Genomic DNA, 21,703 nt, shown 5'->3' on the forward strand with positions numbered 1-21,703 from the left:
AGGCCGTCAGCAACCATCCCCGGCTCCCAGGCCGAAAAGTACACTATTGGTTCCCTGACCGACAGTACTTTCCTGGCTCCCAGGCCAACATACCCTCCTGGCTCCCAGGCCAACGTACCCTCCTGACTATACAGGTTGTCAGGCTGTCGACTATCCTCTTCGGCTCTCAGGCCGCCAAAATCATCTTCTCAGTTCTCAGACTGATACCCACTGAGCTTTGCATACACAGTAGTGTTGTAATTTCTCAAGGTCTCCAGTATACATTCCCCAGGGTGCACTCACACCAGCCAGCTAAATTCAGAGGACCAGGGCAGGGGGCGCGACCTGCTCATCAGGTGCAGCTAAATCCAAAGCTCCTTGCGGGGCTCCCTAATGAAAACCAAAGGTGAGTTAGACTCCGCGCCTCTGTTCCTGATCTCCGCCAACCCTCTGGTCCACTTGTTCCCTGGTGTACCAGTGCATGTATTCATACTTCATCAAGTCTCTAGTTTACAGCACCCTCTACTGGCCCACCCAGGTCACAGCCTGGAACACAGAAATCCCCAATGCTGACACAGTGTCTAATTTTTACTCACTCTCTAATCCAATACACAGTACTTTACCCTTACTCACTCCCTAACCCAACGCACAGTGTCTAACCCTCACTCACATTCTAAACCAGTGCACAGTGTCTAAACCTTAAACACATTCTAATCCAGTGCACAGTATCTAACCCTTACTCACTCTCTAATCAGTATACAGTTTACTCACTCTTTAATCCAGTGCACAGTGTCTAACCCTTATTCTCGAATCCAGTGCATAGTGTCTAACCCTTACACACTCTATAATCCTGTGCATAGTGTCTAACCCATACTCACTCTATAATCCAGTACACAGTGTCTAACCCTTACACTCTATAATCCTGTGCATAGTGTCTAACCCATACTCACTCTATAATCCAGTACACAGTGTCTAACCCTTACACTCTATAATCCTGTGCATAGTGTCTAACCCATACTCATTCTATATTCCAGTACACAGTGTCTAATAGATACTCACTCTATAATCCAGTACACAGTGTCTAATCCATACTCACTCTATAATCCAGTACACGGTGTCTAATCCTTACGCACTCTCTAATCCAGTACACAGTGTCTAACCCTTACTCACTCTCTAATCCAGCACACAGGGTATCTAACCCTTACTCACTTTCTAATCCAGTACACAATGTCTAACCCTTACTCACTCTGCAATCCAGGGCACAGTGTCTAACCCTTACTCACTCTCTAATCCAGTGCACAGTGTCTAACCCTTACTCACTCTGTAATCCAGGGGACAGTGTCTAACCCTTACTCACTCTCTAATCCAGTGCACAGTGTCTAACCTCACTCTCTAATCCAGTGAAGTGACTAACCGTTACTCTCTAATCCAGTGCACAATGTCTAACCCTTACTCACTCTCTAATCCAGTGCACAGTGTCTAACCCGTACTCTCTCATCCAGTGCACAGTATCTAACCCTTACTCACTCTCTTTTCCAGTGCACAGTGTCTAACCCTTACTCACTCTCTTATCCAGTGCACAGTGTCTAACCCTTACTCACTCTCTAATCCAGTGCACAGTGTCTAACCCTTACTCACTCTTTAATCCAGTGCACAGTGTCTAACCCTTACTCATTCTCTAATCCAGTGCACAAGTGTCTATCCCGTACTCTCTAATCCAGTGCACAATGTCTAACCCTTACTCACTTTCTAATCCAGTGCAGTGTCTAACAGTTACTCTTTAATCCAGTGCACAATGTCTAACCCTTACTCACTCTCTAATCCAGTGCACAATGTTTAACCCTTACTCACTCTCTAATCCAGTGCACAGGCTATCTATCCCATACTCACTCCTATCCCAATGTAGAAGGCATCTAACTCATACTCACTCCTTAACCCATGCCTTGCCACAGCTTTGCTATTAGAAAATGCTAAAACTGTGGCAGGCATGCTGGGATGTGTAGTTTCACAACAGCTGGAGAGCCGCAGGTTGACCATGCCTCTTCAAGAGGATAGTTTTTGATTGTTTGCAACATTCCATCTGAAATAGAACTCCCATTTTAGTAAATTTCCCCCTAAAACCCGGCCGCACCGATACCGCCGGGCAGGGTATCGCCACCTTTGGGTGGCGATACCCTATAGAAGCCTATGAGCTTCTTTTCGACACCCGCCGCCTCCGTCGCAAACCTGGCGCCTCGCTGACCCCCCTCTCTCCCTCCCTCCGGCTTACCTTCCTGCAGGTCCTCCTGGACCCCGGAAGGTAAACCCCTCCTCCCCCTAGCAACGCAGCCGGAAATCCTTCCTGCTGCAGGGGGAGGAGGCAGCACCGGGGACAGCCACGCTGAGCTGTCCCGGCTGCAGGGGAGCAGTAGGCGGCTGGGAGGTGATGGAGACCCCCCGCACACCACAGTACAGGTATCGCAGGGGGCCTCCGTCACCGCACCGCGATGCCAGCCGCATATGTTAGTACATATTATCTGACATCACGGCGGGGGCATAGTGAGAGGCGGCGATATCTGTTGATACATCCCACCCCAAGTCTGTAAAATGTTGGATATGAGCTGGTTGAGCACTTTACTGATTGTGTCTTTTATTTCCCACCAGACAACAATCAAGGACAGGGACACACCGGAAAGTAACGGAACACAGCACAACGTCATCCCTACAGGTGAGCAAAGGCCAGAAAGGCGACTATAGTAGTGATCTATGTTCACGTCTCTTCCTGCTGACTATGAGAAAGACATGAAGCCATCACATTTTATAATCTGGGACAGGGCTGTACCAAGGGCACGGTGAGCGACCGCTATATGCAGGTGAGAATGCACGTCCCCTGAACTATCCCAGGGGGAAAATCGAGCAGACTCTTTTGGCACGGCAACGCAGGCGGTTTATGCAAATGACATATAAACTCCTCCTCTTGCGTATACCAGTAACACCAAATACACGCCAAATACACAAGGACTGAGATGCCTCATTTTAGCTCCTGTGGTCCAATTCTGCGTGCGCTACCAGCCACCTTCCAGTCACCGCACAGGATCGACCCCCCCCCCGGTGTGCATTCGGGATTCCGACGTCGGGCTAATGACTGTCGGAATCCCGACTGTCGGTGTGTTATACCGCACCCGTTTCATCATAGGTGATGGCAATCGTACATTACCAGAGCAACAGAGCATGGTGTCCCTCCTGGAGAGGGTCGTGCTGGGAGGTATGCATACGTAGCAGATACATTGTTACAAGGAATACAAGAAGCAGTTGGCTGCTCATGTGGAAGTGATTTGGAAGTGAAGCAGTTACTAGTTACTTCCTAAAATCCGGGTAAATGGGAGCTAGCGCCATACAATAAAGGGGGACGTTTGAGGGGCTTGAGATCCACGTGAAATATTATACGTGTAAGCAGCCTCCCCCTGTCTGTGTACTGACATATGGTGACCCCGGCGTGGGGTTCCTACAGGGACCAAGATGGTGGAACAGCTTCCTGTAAACACTCAGCATGGCGTTCTAAGCCACAGAACGTATTGACTGTAAACAGTGTACTAGGGACAGCGTGTACTTCTACAGCAGGTCTTACACCACTAAGCTGTGGAGAGTGATAAAGGAGAGACAGATAAAGGGGGTTATTCTAATTTAATTGGTCCCCCACGCTTTTGCACGGGGAACCGATATTTCGCGACTGCGCATAATTATTTATGCGCATGTGCATCCGCTATGTGCGAATTCGCCGTGCGCTTGCACACAGCAGCATCAGGAGGCAGTGACCTGGGGGGCTGTGTCTATGTCATTTGGGGGTGGGTTACACGCTTGTTGCCAGTGGAGTTACATGCTCTTTGCCAGGGGGATTAAATGCTCGTAGCCAGGGGGCTGCAGATGCTCAGAAATCAACACTTCTGGATAGTGCTGGGCATGTAGTGCTCCCTGACATACACTAGAGGTGCAGGAGGACCTCTAGCATCTATCTCCAACAAGGCGGTAGCCATCTTTGCAGGGATGCAGGGTCTCTGTGTGAATGCTGAAGGTGACAATGTGCTCCCAAGGCTGTACAAGTGCAGTAGGAGAGTTAGGGAAAGGCTGTACGGGCGCAGTAGGAGAGTGAGGGAAATGCTGTACAGGTGCGGTAGGAGAATTAGGGAAAAGCTGTACGGGCGCAGTAGGAGAGTTAGGAAAAGGCTGTACGGGCGCAGTAGGAGAGTTAGGGAAAGGCTGTACAGGTGCGGTAGGAGAGTTAGGGAAAGGCTGTACAGGTGCGGTAGGAGAATTAGGGAAAGGCTGTACGGGTGCATTAGGAGAGTTAGGGAAAGGCTGTACAGGTGCAGTAGGAGAGTTAGGAAAAGGCTGTACGGGCGCAGTAGGAGAGTTAGGGAAAGGCTGTTCGGGCGCAGTAGGAGAGTTAGGGAAAGGCTGTTCGGGCACAGTAGGAGAGTTAGGGAAAGGCTGTACAGGTGCGGTAGGAGAGTTAGGGAAAGGCTGTACAGGTGCAGTAGGAGAGTTAGGAAAAGGCTGTACGGGCGCAGTAGGAGAGTTAGGAAAAGGCTGTACGGGCGCAGTAGGAGAGTTAGGGAAAGGCTGTACAGGTGCGGTAGGAGAGTTAGGGAAAGGCTGTACGGGTGCATTAGGAGAGTTAGGGAAAGGCTGTACAGGTGCAGTAGGAGAGTTAGGAAAAGGCTGTACGGGTGCATTAGGAGAGTTAGGGAAAGGCTGTACAGGTGCAGTAGGAGAGTTAGGAAAAGGCTGTTCGGGCGCAGTAGGAGAGTTAGGGAAAGGCTGTACGGGCGCAGTAGGAGTTAGGGAAAGGCTGTACAGGTGCATTAGGAGAGTTATGGAAAGGCTGTACAGGTGCGGTAGGAGAGTTAGGGAAAGGCTGTACGGGTGCAGTAGGAGAGTTAGGGAAAGGCTGTACGGGCGCAGTAGGAGAGTTAGGGAAAGGCTGTACGGGTGCAGTAGGAGAGTTAGGGAAAGGCTGTACAGGTGCATTAGGAGAGTTAGGGAAAGGCTGTATGGGCGCAGTAGGAGAGTTAGGGAAAGGCTGTACAGGCGCAGTAGGAGAGTTAGGGAAAGGCTGTACAGGTGCAATAGGAGAGTTAGGGAAAGGCTGTACAGGCGCAGGAAGAGAGTTAGGGAAATGCTGTACAGGCGCAGGAAGAGAGTTAGGGAAATGCTGTACAGGCGCAGGAAGAGAGTTAGGGAAATGCTGTACGGGCGCAGTAGGAGAGTTAGGGAAAGGCTGTACAGGTGCAGTAGGAGAGTTAGGGAAAGGCTGTACAGCCGCAGTAGGAGAGTTAGGGAAATGCTGTACGGGCGCAGTAGGCGAGTTAGGGAAAGGCTGTACAGGTGCAGTAGGAGAGTTAGGGAAAGGCTGTGCAGGCGCAGTAGGAGAGTTAGGGAAAGGCTGTGCAGGCGCAGTAGGAGAGTTAGAGAAATGCTGTACAGGTGCAGTAGGAGAGTCAGGGAAATGCTGTACAGGTGCAGTAGGAGAGTTAGGGAAATGCTGTACAGGTGAAGTAGGCGAGTTAGGGAAAGGCTGTACAGGTGCAGTAGGAGAGTTAGGGAAAGGCTGTGCAGGCGCAGTAGGAGAGTTAGGGAAATGCTGTACGGGCGCAGTAGGCGAGTTAGGGAAAGGCTGTACAGGTGCAGTAGGAGAGTTAGGGAAAGGCTGTGCAGGCGCAGTAGGAGAGTTAGGGAAATGCTGTACGGGCGCAGTAGGAGAGTTAGGGAAAAGCTGTACAGGCGCAGGAAGAGAGTTAGGGAAATGCTGTACAGGTGCAGTAGGAGAGTTAGGGAAATGCTGTACAGGTGCAGTAGGAGAGTTAGGGAAAGGCTGTACAGGTGAAGTAGGAGAGTTAGGGAAATGCTGTACAGGTGCAGTAGGAGAGTTAGGGAAAGGCTGTACAGGTGAAGTAGGAGAGTTAGGGAAATGCTGTACAGGTGCAGTAGGAGAGTTAGGGAAAGGCTGTACAGCCGCAGTAGGAGAGTTAGGGAAATGCTGTACAGGTGAAGTAGGAGAGTTAGGGAAAGGCTGTACAGGTGCAGTAGGAGAGTTAGGGAAATGCTGTACAGCCGCAGTAGGAGAGTTAGGGAAATGCTGTACAGCCGCAGTAGGAGAGTTAGGGAAATGCTGTACGGGCGCAGTAGGAGAGTTAGGGAAAAGCTGTACAGGCGCAGGAAGAGAGTTAGGGAAATGCTGTACAGGTGCAGTAGGAGAGTTAGGGAAAGGCTGTACAGGTGCATTAGGAGAGTTAGGGAAATGCTGTACAGGTGCAGTAGGAGAGTTAGGGAAAGGCTGTACAGGTGCAGTAGGAGAGTTAGGGAAATGCTGTACAGGTGCAGTAGGAGAGTTAGGGAAAGGCTGTACAGGTGCGGTAGGAGAGTTAGGGAAATGCTGAACAGGTGCAGTAGGAGAGTTAGGGAAAGGCTGTACAGGTGCAGTAGGAGAGTTAGGGAAATGCTGTACAGCCGCAGTAGGAGAGTTAGGGAAATGCTGTACAGGTGAAGTAGGAGAGTTAGGGAAAGGCTGTACAGGTGCAGTAGGAGAGTTAGGGAAAGGCTGTACAGGTGCAGTAGGAGAGTTAGGGAAATGCTGTACAGGCACAGTAGGAGAGTTAGGGAAAGGCTGTATGGGCACAGTAGGAGAGTTAGGGAAATGCTGTACAGGTGCAGTAGGAGAGTTAGGGAAAGGCTGTACAGGTGAAGTAGGAGAGTTAAGGAAAGGCTGTACAGGTGCAGTAGGAGAGTTAGGGGAAGGCTGTACAGGTGCAGTAGGAGAGTTAGCTATTCATGTATTTTGAAGATGCCTTTATGTTTGGGAATTGGGTATAAAATGCCGCTGCCATATCCACTTTCTTAATTGTCATCAAGCTTCTGATTATATTACGTGAGAGCAATTGCATTAGCCGTACTATAATATCCAATGTATATAAGACACCTGAGGCCCAGACACTGCCATTTGTATCTGTCGCAGCAGTACAAAATACACAAATGAGAAATCAGATTATTCCGCCTACTTGTTGCACCGTAATGTAACATCGCCATGGTGACCATTGTCTACGGCAGAGTGACATCACCCAGTTGTCTGACAGGGCTCCCTCTAGGGTCAGGTTTATTACATTACAGGGTAATTAGCCAGTGACGGCGAATCGTTTGCCACAGTAAGTGCTGAGGCTGCAATCATTCATTTATATCTAGCATGGGTGTGATAGGATATAGAGAAGCTTTGTAGAGACAGAAGTTTGTGTTTGGCTTATTTCTTAGTACACAAGCAGAGACAGGATGAGCTGGCCTGTAGGGGAATTGGCACTTACTGGTGAACCTATAGCAGTAAGTCCCAAATCTTGGAGCCCGCAGGAGTCATCATAACACAGGTGAGATGTTTGTAGATATTGAACCTACGTACATCTCTGAAGTAGAAAAAACCTTGGGAGCTTAATGCGTTGTTGGCACTAAAGTGGGCCCATTGCTTACACGCTGCTATATGGCTCAGATTTGATATTGATGGCTCCGTGTTCCTCAGTTAGTGCCCGGGGCAGTTTTGTTACTGGAGCTGGGTGGCATCTGTGGATGAGCAGCAGCTGGCATAAGCGGAGGAGAGGAAAGGAGTTGGGCAGAGTGACAGCTCCTTGTGGAGAAACAAGGTGCTGCAATTTATAGAATAAAGGGGGGTCAATGGCCATACTCCAACCCGAGAGGAATCTGGTCTCTGCTAAGAGCACTTGGAATATTCCTGACCACCGTGGGCTGCAGGGTCTTCCTGGCCACCATGGACTGCTGGGTCTTCCTGACCACCATGGGCTGCAGGGTCTTCCTGGCCACCCTGGGCTGCAGGGTCTTGCTGACAACACTATATTTTACAGGAATCCCAACTGTCATTTCCATGGTCCCTTATTCAGAGCCCTACAGTGTAATAGTCCCTTCTGTGATTTCTGGAATAACACTGTATATTTCTGATTTCTGGACACATACTGTATATATCAGAGTTTTCCAGTACGCTTGAGTCATACTACAGAATTGTAGCCCACCATGAACTTTCCAAACTTTCATTGGATGTCAGAACAGATCTGTTTCATTGTGGTAAAAGTGTAGTTCTAGTGCTTTGGACGCTGCCCTATAGCTGACCGAGCGTATCTCGTGTTCCGAGACAGTGACTTGGGTTTAATAGATAAACTGCTGTATTAGCAGCGATGAATTAAACGGCTAATCCTTGTGTCTCTCATACCGGTCTGCAGCTCAGTCAGTTACATAACATGATAACAGCCGGGCAGGTTCCTGTACTCTCTGTATACTGTACAGCAGAGGTGACCAGCAACCAGTCAGCAAAGGCTCCTAATATAGAATTCATTATATATCTACATACATGACTCAATAATTACACAGATGCACATTATATGTACACAAAGGGCTCATTTGTCAATGGTAAACCCCATGAGCAATGGTGCTCCAGGCTCTCGGCTCCCAACTGCCAAGGGTTCAGCTTCCAACTGCTAAGTATTCAGCCCCCAACTGTCATGTGTTTGATAAATGGCTGGAGCATCATTTATCATGCCAGTGGGTGTTCTTGGCTGGTCTGATCGCTGCTCATCATGAACAATGGGTCTGCCCTTATCAAAGGCACAAAACCCATCCTGTTTCCATGACATGACGTTATCATTCTACACTCCGATGAATTCCAGCTGCTAATGTGCCCTTTACATGCTCCCCCATTGATTACCTTTGGAGAGCCAATTGTTCACCCTCCCTTCAGCTGTACCCAGATTTACCATCAGGCAGCTTGCTAGGGCGCTGGGATCTGTGGGGTTCCACCGAGTCTGCCTATCACAAAATGAAGGCTGCCGATGAGGAAGATATCCTTGTTGTACTTAATGCAGGCGGCGGCGGCTGCAGAACGTCTTAGATGCCACCTCCGCACTTTCATTTGAGGTGCTGAAAAGTGGGTATTGGTGGCCTTGTAGGGCGAGGGTTTCACAGTAGGTTAAATTGTTGCCCAGGTTGCCAAGAAACTGGCCCTACCTTCCGCACCATCCCCCCATGTACATTACCCCTACCGATCACCAGGTCCCTTCCCTGACGTAGCAAACTCTGCACCCTGAGACTAACAGTTTTTGGGGGAATTGACGTTCCCATCCTCAATGTTTTGTTACTGGTACATATGCCCAGCCCAGTGTGCCATTTGCACCTCATTCTGGGCAGCAGGAAGAAATCCATGTTGCAGGTATTGTTCAGAGCAGGGGGGCTTGGTCACATGGGATGTAACTTCACCAGGTTACTGGGTACGGTTCTCCAAATCCAGTATAACATACTGTAGTTCCAAGCATGTTCATAATAGAGTTATAAGATCATACCCAGAAATTGCACTGGTTGTAGTATTGGTTTCTGCTGGACAGAGGTGTCTGCTGGTGGTCTACCAAAGATTAGGACTTACTGGGACATGCTCTAGGTCAGTGCTACCCAACTCCGGTCCTCAAGTACCCCAACGGTTCACATTGTTCAGGTAAACTGTGAATTTTTTAAATGTGACAGTTGGTGATACATAGTGCATCGGCCGGGTGACTTAATCCGTTAGGGGTACTTGAGGGCCAAGGTTGGGAACCACTCAGTGACGTTTTAAGAGGGGACCCACATGCAGCTTCTGTTTCGGGCCCCCTACTCTCTGACAGCAAGTAGACTCTGGATTTATGCCAGAGTCTACTGCGCATTTGCAGGTCTCAGGGAACATGGTGAATGACAGCCGGTGAGCATTTGTAGGTTGGCAGGCCGGCGTATTTCGGGAGTGCATGATGTCATCAGCGGTCCAAGGTAAGTCTCAGCTGCATAAAGGCTGCATACCCCCCCCCCCCCCCCCCCCGAGGCCACTGCAACTGCTCACCTGTGTGAATATTACCTGATTTTTATTTTCGCACTTCTGTGGCTTGTGCGGAATAGGGCCCATAGTTCCAGATAAGCATCAGGGCGGCAGCACTTATGGGCAGGTGTCGCTGTATGCAGTAGGGAGTAATTGTATAAATAGGAGTAGGTAGAGCATATGAGGGGGAGGGCCCTGCTCGTGAGAGCTTACAATCTAAAGGGTAGGGGCAGACAGAGGTGACACAGACAGACTGGGTAGACAGTGAGAACGGAGCATGAAGCAGTGGGCTCTGATCACAGATGGAAGGCTTACAGTCCTGTTCTTAGACGGCAGTATGGGGTACTGACTGAGGACACGGACGGTCTGTGAAATGCTATCTCTTTAGTAAGGGCGAGTCTGCTGTATATAACGGATACATCCCCAGGCTCACACACACACCGACACGAGGAAGCCGGCGCAGGTCCCAGCTTGTCAGGCACATTACTATTACTTTTGGAAGTCTGGATTTGTCAATGGAGAACTTACCTCTGATGGTGGGCGGAAGCGGAGCCAGGAATGTGTCCAGGTCACGTGTCTCCAAGGTAGCTGACACGACGATGATGAATTGGCCCTGGAGAATGTTATGCACATTTTACCTGCACCAGCAGGAGGCAATGACACGTGCAAACTGAAAGCTGGTTTGTTACGAACATAAGCAGTGCAAATAGTGGTACTCTCAGCGACTACACCTGGAGGACTGTGAATGCTGGGAGGGGCATCATTCAGACCAGGGCTGGCCAAACCGTTCCTCGAGATCTGCCAACAGTACATGTTTGCCAGACCTTCTAGCTGGTGCACAGGTGCAGTCATTACTAACTGTCACACTTCCCAGATCACTTAGCTGGTGCACAGCTGTAGTCATTACTAACTGTCACAATTCCCAGATCACCTAGCTGGTGCACAGGTGCAGTCATTACTAACTGTCACATTCCCAGACCTCCTAGCTGGTGCACAGGTGTAGTCATTACTAACTGTCACATTTACCAGACCTCCTAGCTGGTGCACAGGTGCAGTCATTACTAACTGTCACACTTCCCAGATCATTTAGCTGGTGCACAGCTGTAGTCATTACTAACTGTCACATTTCCCAGATCACCTAGCTGGTGCACAGGTGCAGTCATTACTAACTGTCACATTCCCAGACCTCCTAGCTGATGCACAGGTGCAGTCATTACTAACTGTCACACTTCCCAGATCACTTAGTTGGTGCACAGCTGTAGTCATTATTAACTGTCACATTTCCCAGATCACCTAGCTGGTGCACAGCTGTAGTCATTACTAACTGTCACGTTTCCCAGATCACTTAGCTGGTGCACAGCTGTAGTCATTACTAACTGTCACATTTCCCAGATCACTTAGCTGGTGCACAGCTGTAGTCATTACTAACTGTCACATTTCCCAGATCACCTAGCTGGTGCACAGGTGCAGTCATTACTAACTGTCACATTTCCCAGACAACCTAGTTGGAGCACAGGTGCAGTCATTACTAACTGTCACATTTTCAAACATGCTGCATTCATCCCAAAATTACACATTCTACAGATCCATAGGTAGACTGGAAAACATGGACTGTTGGAAGATCTCGAGGACTGGTCTGGCCACCCTTGATTGAGGCGATATCAACAAATTAGGCAATATTTATTTTATAGCCGAGAGTTGATTGTGACAACATTTTCTGCAAACCATGTAACTGAATCATCGCCCCCTATTCAGATGATCACGGAACCAAAGGCGGAACTCTGGGAGTCAATGGAGTCCTCTGCTGCCGGGCTCCTGCTCCCAAGGGGGCACCTCTCCTTCAAGTTTGAATCAGTTAATTGAAAGTTGACGATATTGCTTCTGTGACTGACTCCTCCTCTTAACATCATTTTTGCAGATCCCACGACCTGTCTTACTGGAGACAGGCACCTCGTTGATTGAGCTATTTGGGGGGCACCAATATTGGTGGCCTGGGCATGCGTCGCTGCAGTGCGGCAGTTGGATTGTGATTACGGACATCCGCAAATTATCAGAAAGTTTAAAATCAACTAACCAGATCACTGCCAACAATCAACATAAATCTGTATTATTTGCAACCCCGATAATCTGCTTTGTTATATCAGATGTGTAGTCTCCAGGTCCCGCTATGACCCCTGACTTGATTGTTCTTCCTTTACAGATGCCAAACTAAATGGAGAAATAACAGAGAAAGATAGGAACACGCCGGGAACACCGCCACTGCAGAATGGCGCCATTCATAGCACCCTAGACCCAGATGCAACCTCTTCCAGTATGAAGAAGAGAGTTCTCCCACTTATCCCACAGGACCAACCAGTGTCTCCACCACCCCCGGAAGACTGGGACCATCTCTATGACAGCGTGAATGAGATAAAGGAGAGAGTCGCACAGCAAGCAGTAGTCCCGGCCAGCAGTCAGATCAGTAAGTATGGGCGAAGCACCACTACTGCACCAAGTCCTTGGTGTATACATCACACAGTGGGGACATGTACTCCTGGGCCACAGAAAACCTATCAGTGTATGGGAACTTGTGACTGAGGCACGAGGCTCACAGGGCGCCGGATCAGTCTGCAGAAACAGATGCACCCGGTGGCTTCCTGTGAACTGCGCATACACAACTCAAATGGGCTCTGGTGTAAGCACCGATAAGAGCGATGGTGATGTCTTTGGGTGGAAAATTGTTAAGATCGCCACCAGGGTGGAACTGGGTGTCGCTGGGAAGTCCTTACCCAACCAGTCACTGCAGCTACTGTATTAATCCCAGAGGACTGGAAAATAGTCCCACTGCACAAAAGTGGAAGCAAGGCAGAGGTAAGCAACTATCGACCAGTGAGTCTTACATCAATAGTAGGGAAATTGATGGAAACACTCTTAAAACAAAGAGCTGTAGAATATCTCAAAACCAGCAATTTATAGGATCCTAAACAGCATGGGTTTACTGGGGGAAGATCATGCCAAACAAATCTTATTTACTTTTTTGACTGGGTGACTAAAGTAGCAGATCAAGGGGGTGCCTTAGATGTAGCTTATCTAGACTTTAGTAAAGCTCTTGACACTTTCCCACATCGCAGACTGTTAAATAAACTTGAAAGCTTGGGATTGGATTCTAAGATAGTTGAATGGATTGCAGGATAGAAAACAGAGAGTTGTAGTAAATGGGGTGCAGTCATGGGAGGGAAAGGGAAAGGTTACCAGTGGCGTACCCCAAATGGAATGAGGATAAAATATGCATTTTTGCAAGGTATGCAGCAGGGTAGACACACCAGGAGGGGTAAAACAAATGATTGAGGATCTAGGCAGATTAGAGAAATGGTCAAGAGAATGGCAACTACAGTTTAATGCCCAAAAATGCAAAATCATGCACTTGGGTCTCAAAAATCCAAAGACTAAATATAGTATAAATGGCACTATAATGGAAACTACTGAGGAAGAGAGGGATCTAGGTGTCACTATTTCAGGGGACTTAAAGGCAGGGAGGCAATGTAACAAAGCAATGAAGAAGGCAAGTCAGATGCTTGGTTGCATAGGGAGAGGTATCAGCAGTAGAAAGAAAGAAGTAATAATGCCACTGTATAGGTCATTGGTACGACCTCACCTAGAGTACTGTGTTCAGTTCTGGAGGCCATATCACCAGAAGGATATAAATACATTAGAGACTGTACAAAGAAGGGCAACTAAAATGGTGCATGGCCTGCATCACAAAACGTACCAGGAAAGACTAAAAGATCTTAATATGTATACTTTAGAGCAGAGAAGGGAAAGGGGGGACATGATAGAAACTTTCACATATATCAAGGGCTTTAACAAGGTACAGGTGGGAGACATTCTTCAAAGGAAGAGGAGCAGCAGAACACGAGGACATGCACTGACACTAGAGGGAGGAAGGTACAGGTGGGAGACATTCTTCACAGGAAGAGGAGCAACAGAACACGAGGACATGCACTGACACTAGAGGGAGGAAGGTACAGGTGGGAGACATTCTTCACAGGAAGAGGAGCAACAGAACACGAGGACATGCACTGAAACTAGAGGGAGGAAGATTCAGGGGAAATGTGAGGAAGAATTACTTCACAGAAAGAGTAGTAGATAAGTGGAATAGCCTCCCATCAGAGGCGGTAGACACAAATACAGTAGTACAATGTAAACATGCTTGGGATAGGCATATTGGTATCCTTGAGAGAAAAGGAGCCCTTCACCTCAGAAAAGCACTAAAAAATTAACATGACTTCCCTCTTATTTGGGATCTGTCCAACAGAAATGGTCAAATGGGTTTGGGGATTCTGTAGGATAAAAAAACCACCCGATCCCATTTGACCATTTCTGTAGGATACAAGTTTCCGTGTACACACGACCTGTCCGATATTTGTTGATAAGCTGCTTTCGAACTGATTAGAGTGAGTATCCTGAAAGGGGGAACCCCCCCGACTGTATGAAATATTGGTTAATAGTATACCATACATCAGGTCCCCACTATCAGTTATACATACTTTATTGACACGTGTATATATCAGTATTATACGAGGGCGGAGCTCTCTTCCTTGTTGTCTTTCATATTCAACAAAAATATTGCAAGAGGCTCATACTGGACACATCCCGAATAATAGGGAAGTAATGTTAATTTTTTAGTGCCTTTCTGAGGTGAAGGGCTCCTTTGCTCTTGACATATTTTCCACTGGAGGTTTGGTGTTTTCCTCCTAGCTCATATTCACCTCTAACTGCTGCTATCTGCGCAGCAGGAATTCCACCTATCTCTCCACTTATATTGATATCCTTACAAACAAATAAGGATCAAATATGGTTTGAGGTAACATGTTTAAAAAAGGGGCAGACTAGATGGGCCAAGTGGTTCTTATCTGCCATCTATGTTTCTATGTGATATTAGCAGTCACGCTGTGTGGCTACGCACTGGCTCACCCCCTCCACCACGCCATCCTGTCCTCCAATGCCAGGCCGCTGTTGGACTGTTTCTAAGCTGTTCCTAGTCCAGCGCACCATCAGGAGGCCAATCCTGGGATTCAACGAATAGCCCAGGATTAGCCTCCCAGGACATAGCTATATCCAGTACACATCATTTTGTCAGCAAAAATCTGTCCCCTCTCATGTAAATCCAGGAGTTATAAATAATGTTTCTTTAAAAAAACACGTAAGTTCATCTGCCCCAGTCCAATGTGGATGGGCAAACTATGACTCCAATCATATCATAGTTCCAACGGAGACAGATGACGACCGGGGACTGCAAAGCTATTTAGTCTTTACTGTGAATTTCCCTGTGTAAGGCTATTTTTTACTAAAGGTACGCCATTCAGTTCTCCAAAAAACTGAATCCACTCATTTTGTGGATCTGAACAGAACCAAAACCCTTTTCGGAGCTTTCCAAGAGATCCGATCCGAACTAGGATTCAAAATTCAGAATTTAAATCCAGATTTAGGGTTGCCCCCTCCCTATCCCCAATCAGCAGCAAGCTGTCAATCACTGATAGTCTGCAGTTGATCTGTGCCCAACGTCACAGACCTGTACTACACATGTGCTAAGTACCGATCATCGATACATTTACCGTAGAGCCAACAGAACCTCAATCAGACCCCAGGTGTCCAAATGAGTGAGTAAGTAGCGTTGTTGGTTCCTTTGTAGCCTAATGACGCGTTTCAGCATAGACTGTTGCTTTCATCAGAAGTGTCAGAAAAATTACCGCAACTTGATTCTCCTGATACTTCAGTCGCACTTTTGTAATTTTGTAAGGAAATAATTTGTATTTGACACTTTCTTCATCGTCCCTTTGCAGAACCTGGAATGGATGTAAAAAGCATGGACAGTGCCTTCAAGACGATAAGTAAAAGTGCAAGGGAAAACGAGGATGAGCTGGAGACTCTAGTACGCATAAACCCTCTTTATAACTCTGTGGATGAAATGAAAGATCATCTGTCACAGCAGGGACTGCCGTCTGTTCTCATCAGCCCTGCAACCGGTGAGAAAGAGGTAGAGAGTAAGACCGGGGAACCTCAATCCGCAAGAAAGATCGATAAAGAATCTCTTTATTCTGTTGTGCGGAAAAACAAATCGTCTTTAAAGAAATCACCAGAGGAGAATATGGCAATGCAGGGCACTCGTCCTGCAGACTCGGCTGTGGAATTCAATGGAGGATCTGACGGTAACCAAGCAGGTCACATGACTGGCATTCCAGGACAGAACCCACCAATCCAACACACTCCTTCAGTTAAATTAGGATTGGTGCTAGACCGAAGCAAGAAGAGAAGTATAAAATCCAACCAGATGCCCGAACCAGTTATTAGCGTCAGTATTCATGATGACCAGGACCAACCTCCGCCAGTTCCCACCAAGCGTTTTGATATAGAAAGTGAAAGTCAGTAGCACACAAATGAGCTATGTTGACAATCAAAGTGATGGATATGACATTAGGATACCCCCCCAAAAAAGCCCCCTCTCCAATACAGGAATATTGCTCTGCAAAATTGAACTTCATTTTTGCACCACTCCGAAAAATGAGCTACCTACCTCATACTTTACTATCAGCACCATCAGACGCCTTCCCTGTGCAAACCATTGAGGAACCACAATTGCAGCCATCTGTAGATGGAAGTTTAGGTGCATTAATATAAGTCTGTATGCTCACCGTCATAAAGCAGCATTTAAGGACTCCTTTGTGTCCTAGCGATGCCACTGGCTCCGTGGGAATTGGCTTCTTTTTCGTTATTTTAAAATTGATCCCAGTGCTGGGTACAGGTGACAATTTGAGAAATGGGGCTTGGTGTAGGGTGTATCCAAGCCCCTGGATCAAGGAGGGTCCCATTCTTGTCCTGTGCCCTATAGAGTCTCCTTAGTATGCCCATGTGGCAACCATCCCCTCCTCTCCTCGTTGGAGGTGCTATTTTGGAAAGATGGTGCATGTGCCAAAGACATCAATGGATTTATGGAAGTATGGAAGATGGTGCATAATGCGTTGGTTCAATAAAAATACCCCTTCAGTTAAAATGCTCAGGGTATGGGACTGGAACTCATTGGGTCCAGATAACCCATATCTACTAAGCTTTTTGTAAGCTCTCTTTGCCCCCCCCCCCCCTATGAGCTGGTTTGCCTATGTGTGGACCAGGCTGAGCTAGAGATGGTTAACCGTCGATGGTCACATTGCAGTTTAAACCCAATGGTATGAAACCATTGACAGGGGAACCATCAATATTTTTGGCCAACAATGATAAGCCTTTGTCTAATATTCAGCGAGCCAATCGGAGGTGAAAAAGGGACTTTGTGGGTCACATAGTGGGTGGGGCTAGGTTCTGTGTCCCCATGCCTGGGAGAAAGAAAAAAAAACAATGCGTGATTCTGTGCCATCGATGGCGGAGAAGTATTAAATCTGTGCCATCAGTCATCAGTGATTAACCATCGATGGTTAATAAGCATCAATAGAAATCCCTAGCTTGAGCACATTGAGCTTAAATTTGAACTAGTCGAACCACAAACTCGAATGACGGAATTCATACTATGAACCTTTATCGTTTATTGTTCACAATGAAAAAAAAACAAGTTACAATGTTCTATTAACATTGCAAAGATAAAAAATAACTTTTGTCCAATTGATAACATGAATGGCCCATTAAGCCACGCCTGCTCCTTCCTCTCAGACCCGCCCATCCCGCGCCAGGCTGATATGAGTACGAGTGAAGACATGTTTAACGTCTGCTTATGTTTGCAGAGTGTTCCACCAGAAGGCAGTATGCGCTATTATTCCACTCACCACCAACGCAAAGCACAGAAATAGGATTTCAGAACTGCGCTCTTGCCTCTTGGATGATCAAAAAAGTAGACAAGTATGATAATTAGACTTGGGGTCAGTGTTAAAGGATTTCTAGAGGGGGGTAGTTTCCAAACACAGTTCCCAATCTCCTACTCTGCGTAACATTGTAGCAAATGTAGGAGTCTGGAGGAGCGGTAGAAGAACCTAGTACCAACCCAGGAGGCCTAACCTGTCCTCAACCAAGAGTTCATGTATATCAGGCAATCTGTGGATCTATAGTAGGCATGAATGCAGCAGGTTTGAAAATGTGACAGTTATGACTACAGCTGTGCACCAGCTAGGTGACCTGTGCTCATAAGTTTACATACCCTATCAGATGTGGGATTTTCTGCCCATTTGTCAAAGAATATGAATGATCATTTACAAACTTTTCTGTCACTCATGGTTAGTGGTTGGGTGACGCCATTTATTGTCACACAACTGTGTTTACTCTTTTAAAATCATAATGACAACAGAAACTACCCAAATGACCCTGATCAAAAGTTTATATACTCCAGTTCTTAATACTGTGTATTGCCCCTTTTAACATCAATGACAGCTTGAAGTATTTTGTGGTAGTTGTGGATGAGGCTCTTTATTTTCTCAGATGGTAAAGCTGCCCATTCTTCTTGGCAAAAAGCCTCCAGTTCCTGTAAATTCTTGGGCTGTCTTGCATGAACTGCACATTTGAGATCTCCCCCGAGTGGCTCAATGATATTGAGGTCAGGAGACTGAGATGGCCACTCCAGAACCTTCACTTTATTCTGCTGTAGCCAATGACAGGTTGACTTGGCCTTGTGTTTTGGATCATTGTCATGTTGGAACGTCCAAGTATGTCCCATGCGCAGCCTCCGGGCTGATGAGTGCAAAGTTTCCTCCAGTATTTTCTGATAACATGCTGCATTCATCTTGCCATCAATTTTGACCAAGTTTCCAGTGCTTTTGTAGCTCACACATCCCCAAAACATCAGCGATCCACCTCCGTGCTTCACTGTAGGAATGGTGTCCCTTTCATCATAGGCCTTGTTGACTCCTCTACAAATGTAGCGTTTATGGTTGTGGCCAAAAAGTAAAATTTCGGTCTCATCACTCCAAATGACTTTGTGCCAGAAGTTTTGAGGCTTTTCTCTGTGCTCTCTGTTTCTCTGTGCTGTTTGGAGTATTGTAAGTGGGATTCTTTGTGGCATTTACGTAGTAACGGCTTTCTTCTGGTGACTCGACCATGCAGCCCATTTTCCTTCAAAAGTTCAAATGCCTCCTTCTTGTGCATCGTGAAACAACCGCACCACTTTTTTTAGAGAGTCCTGTATTTCAGCTGAAGTTATTTGTGTATTTTCTTTTGCATCCCGAACAATTTTCCTGGCAGTTGTGGCTGACATTTTTGTTGGTCTACCTGAATGTGATTTAGTTTCCACAGAATCCCTCATTTTCCACTTCTTAATTAGAGTTTGAACACTGCTGATTGGCATTCTCAATTGCTTGGATATCTTTTTACTTTATATCCCTTTCCTGATTTATACAGTTCAATTACCTTTTCCAGCAGATCCTTTGACAATTATTTTGCTTTCCCCATGACTCAGACTCCAGACATGTCAGTGCAGCACTGGATGAAAGATGCAAGGGTCTTTCAGGAGACCAGAAACTCACTGACCTTTTATACACACACACACTGATTACAAGCAAACCGATCACAGGTGAGGTTGGTTACATTTAGTAGCCATTCAAACCTGTTTGTGTCAACTTGTGTGCATGTAGGGTTACCACCTTACCCCTTTAATTCCGGACACATATTAATTACACAGGTTCTGTGGCTGGCTGACTTCAAGACTCCATTTCACCTGATTTTAAACTTCCACAGAACCTGTGTAATTAATATGTGTCCGGAATTAAAGGGGAAAGGTGGTAACCCTATGTGCATGTTATCAGGCCAAAATCTCCGGGGTATGTAAACTTTTGATCAGGGACATTTGGGTAGTTTCTGTTGTCATTATGATTTCAAAAGCGTAAACACAGTTGTTTGACAATAAATGGCTTCACCCAATCACTAACCATGAGTGAAGGAAAAGTTTGTGTTATCATTCATATTCTATGACAAATGGGCAGAAAATCACAAATTCTGCTAGGATATGCAAACTTATGAGCACAACTGTATGTACGGCTCTGAACCAGGCCAATAGTCTGTTAGAACAATAGCAATACACCGTTACTGCTTGCTGTTGCAGGAGCAAACAGAAACAACCAATGAGACGACAGCCTGAGTTTGGACCCTTTCTGTTTTGCACACGCAAAAATAAAAATGACAGGAGCCTGTTTCCCGCTCCGGACGGACAATCTAGTGCAGAAATCACACAGCAAGGATGTAACCTGGCATACAGAGCGAGCGCTGGCTCGCCTACAGAACAGTGACATCATAGCTACAATACCACGTGGAGCGGAAATCAGCGCAAACGAAACAAAAACCACTGCAAATAAAAAGACAAAAAAATAGTCATCAAAGAGAAGGAATGACCACAGATCTTCCCAAATACCCTACAGGGGCTCACCTACCGCATTGTGGAAGAACGATGCGTGGGGTGTAGGATTATGAAAGAATAAGTTGTGCAATATTATTACTATTGGTAGCAGCCTATGGTGCATATGACACCCACTGTCGTACTGGTTTCCAGTGGTCATATTGCCACGGAAAGCGACAGTGAGCGCTCGCTGGGTTCCTGTACCGGCTGTGGCCATGTGGCAGCGCTATTGCGGATTCGCTTTATTGTGTACATATGTTTGTGTAATTAATTTCCTGGTAAATAATATTTCTAGTATGTTATATTTGAATGCACTTATTTGTATATACCGGTAGTTATTTCTACGGGCACAATGCCATCAGGGACAATAAACGGTCATTGGCGGCTCTGTAATCGGAATGTGCAGGATTTACAAGGGAGGCGGTGGTTGCCTTTATACACACATACAGTATATACACATATTATAAAGGTAAGACCGCTATCTGGTATATTAGCTATACAAGAACCTGACACACATTGGATTAAATGATCTCGCATTGGGAGGTGGGCATGAGTAGATGGGATCGTAAAGAAACAAAAGGTAACGATCCAAAGCTCTCACCTATCCTAGCCCTAGGCCCGCATGGGCAATGTGCATATAAAAAATCACAGAAGCTCTGCACTCACCATATATATTATATATATACTCCAAGTAGTATTCTAAATAATTAACTAACTAGCATTTCCCGTTTATAAAGTTAACTAAGGCATTACTTAGGGGGGGGGGGGTTTCTGAGTACCCAGAAACCCCCTGATGAAACACATTTTTTTTCAGACAGAGACAGCTGTGGGTCTACATACCTCCCAACTTTCAGTTCCTGTAAGGAGGGACAATTTAGGGAGGGGCTTGTTGTAAAAGGGGGTGTGGTCTACAAGTGCATGGCCACGCCCCTGTTTAGCCATGCCCCCAGCCCACTGGCTGAGGGAATAGACGCTGTCCATCTATTTAGCGCTGGTCGGCAACTTACAGGGGGAACTCCCAACTGCTCCCCCCCCCGCCGGCTGCGGGAGGGACGTGGGAATGTCCCCGAAACCCGGGACGTTCCTGCGGTATTCGGAACAGTTGGGAGTTATGGATCTATGTATCTACAATGGCTGACTCATGAGCCCCACCTCTGTCTATGTGAAGGGGGCAGGGCCAAATAATTCTGCAGAACTACATGTTAGCCACGCAGTCACGCCATAGACCAATGAATGACAGCATTACAAGGGTATGTCTGCATATATATGTGTGTGATTGGAGGGGGTTGAAGTGAATTGCGCTGCTGGTTTAAAGAAGTTATTGAAACACACTGATTGGCTGGATAAAAATAAATATATGCTGGACACACTGTTTATATTGATACATTTTATATGAAAAAATAGAAAATTAGTAATACATATACATACATTTAATGCCTAAATATAAAAGTCAAAACAAAAATATAAAAAAAGACAATAATGAAATTATCTTGTGATTGGGATCCCAGTAAATATTT

The 21,703-nt window shown here is 46.6% G+C and overlaps 1 protein-coding gene across 1 annotated transcript in view; it reads left to right on the plus strand.

Annotated features, from left to right (window-relative positions):
• Positions 1–18,041, plus strand: part of LOC146064875 (uncharacterized) — a 74,734-nt gene extending 56,693 nt beyond the window's left edge. Inside the window, exons 4-6 of the mRNA XM_083178826.1 lie at positions 2,623–2,686; positions 12,045–12,305; positions 15,667–18,041. Coding sequence (XP_083034952.1) covers positions 2,623–2,686; positions 12,045–12,305; positions 15,667–16,253 — 912 coding nt within the window. The 3' untranslated portion in view covers positions 16,254–18,041. The remainder of the gene's footprint in view (positions 1–2,622; positions 2,687–12,044; positions 12,306–15,666) is intronic.
• The last annotated feature ends 3,662 nt before the right edge of the window (positions 18,042–21,703 follow it).

Source organism: Crinia signifera, chromosome 3, assembly GCF_055691185.1.
Source record: "Crinia signifera chromosome 3, ASM5569118v1, whole genome shotgun sequence".
Taxonomy (NCBI): domain Eukaryota; kingdom Metazoa; phylum Chordata; class Amphibia; order Anura; family Myobatrachidae; genus Crinia; species Crinia signifera.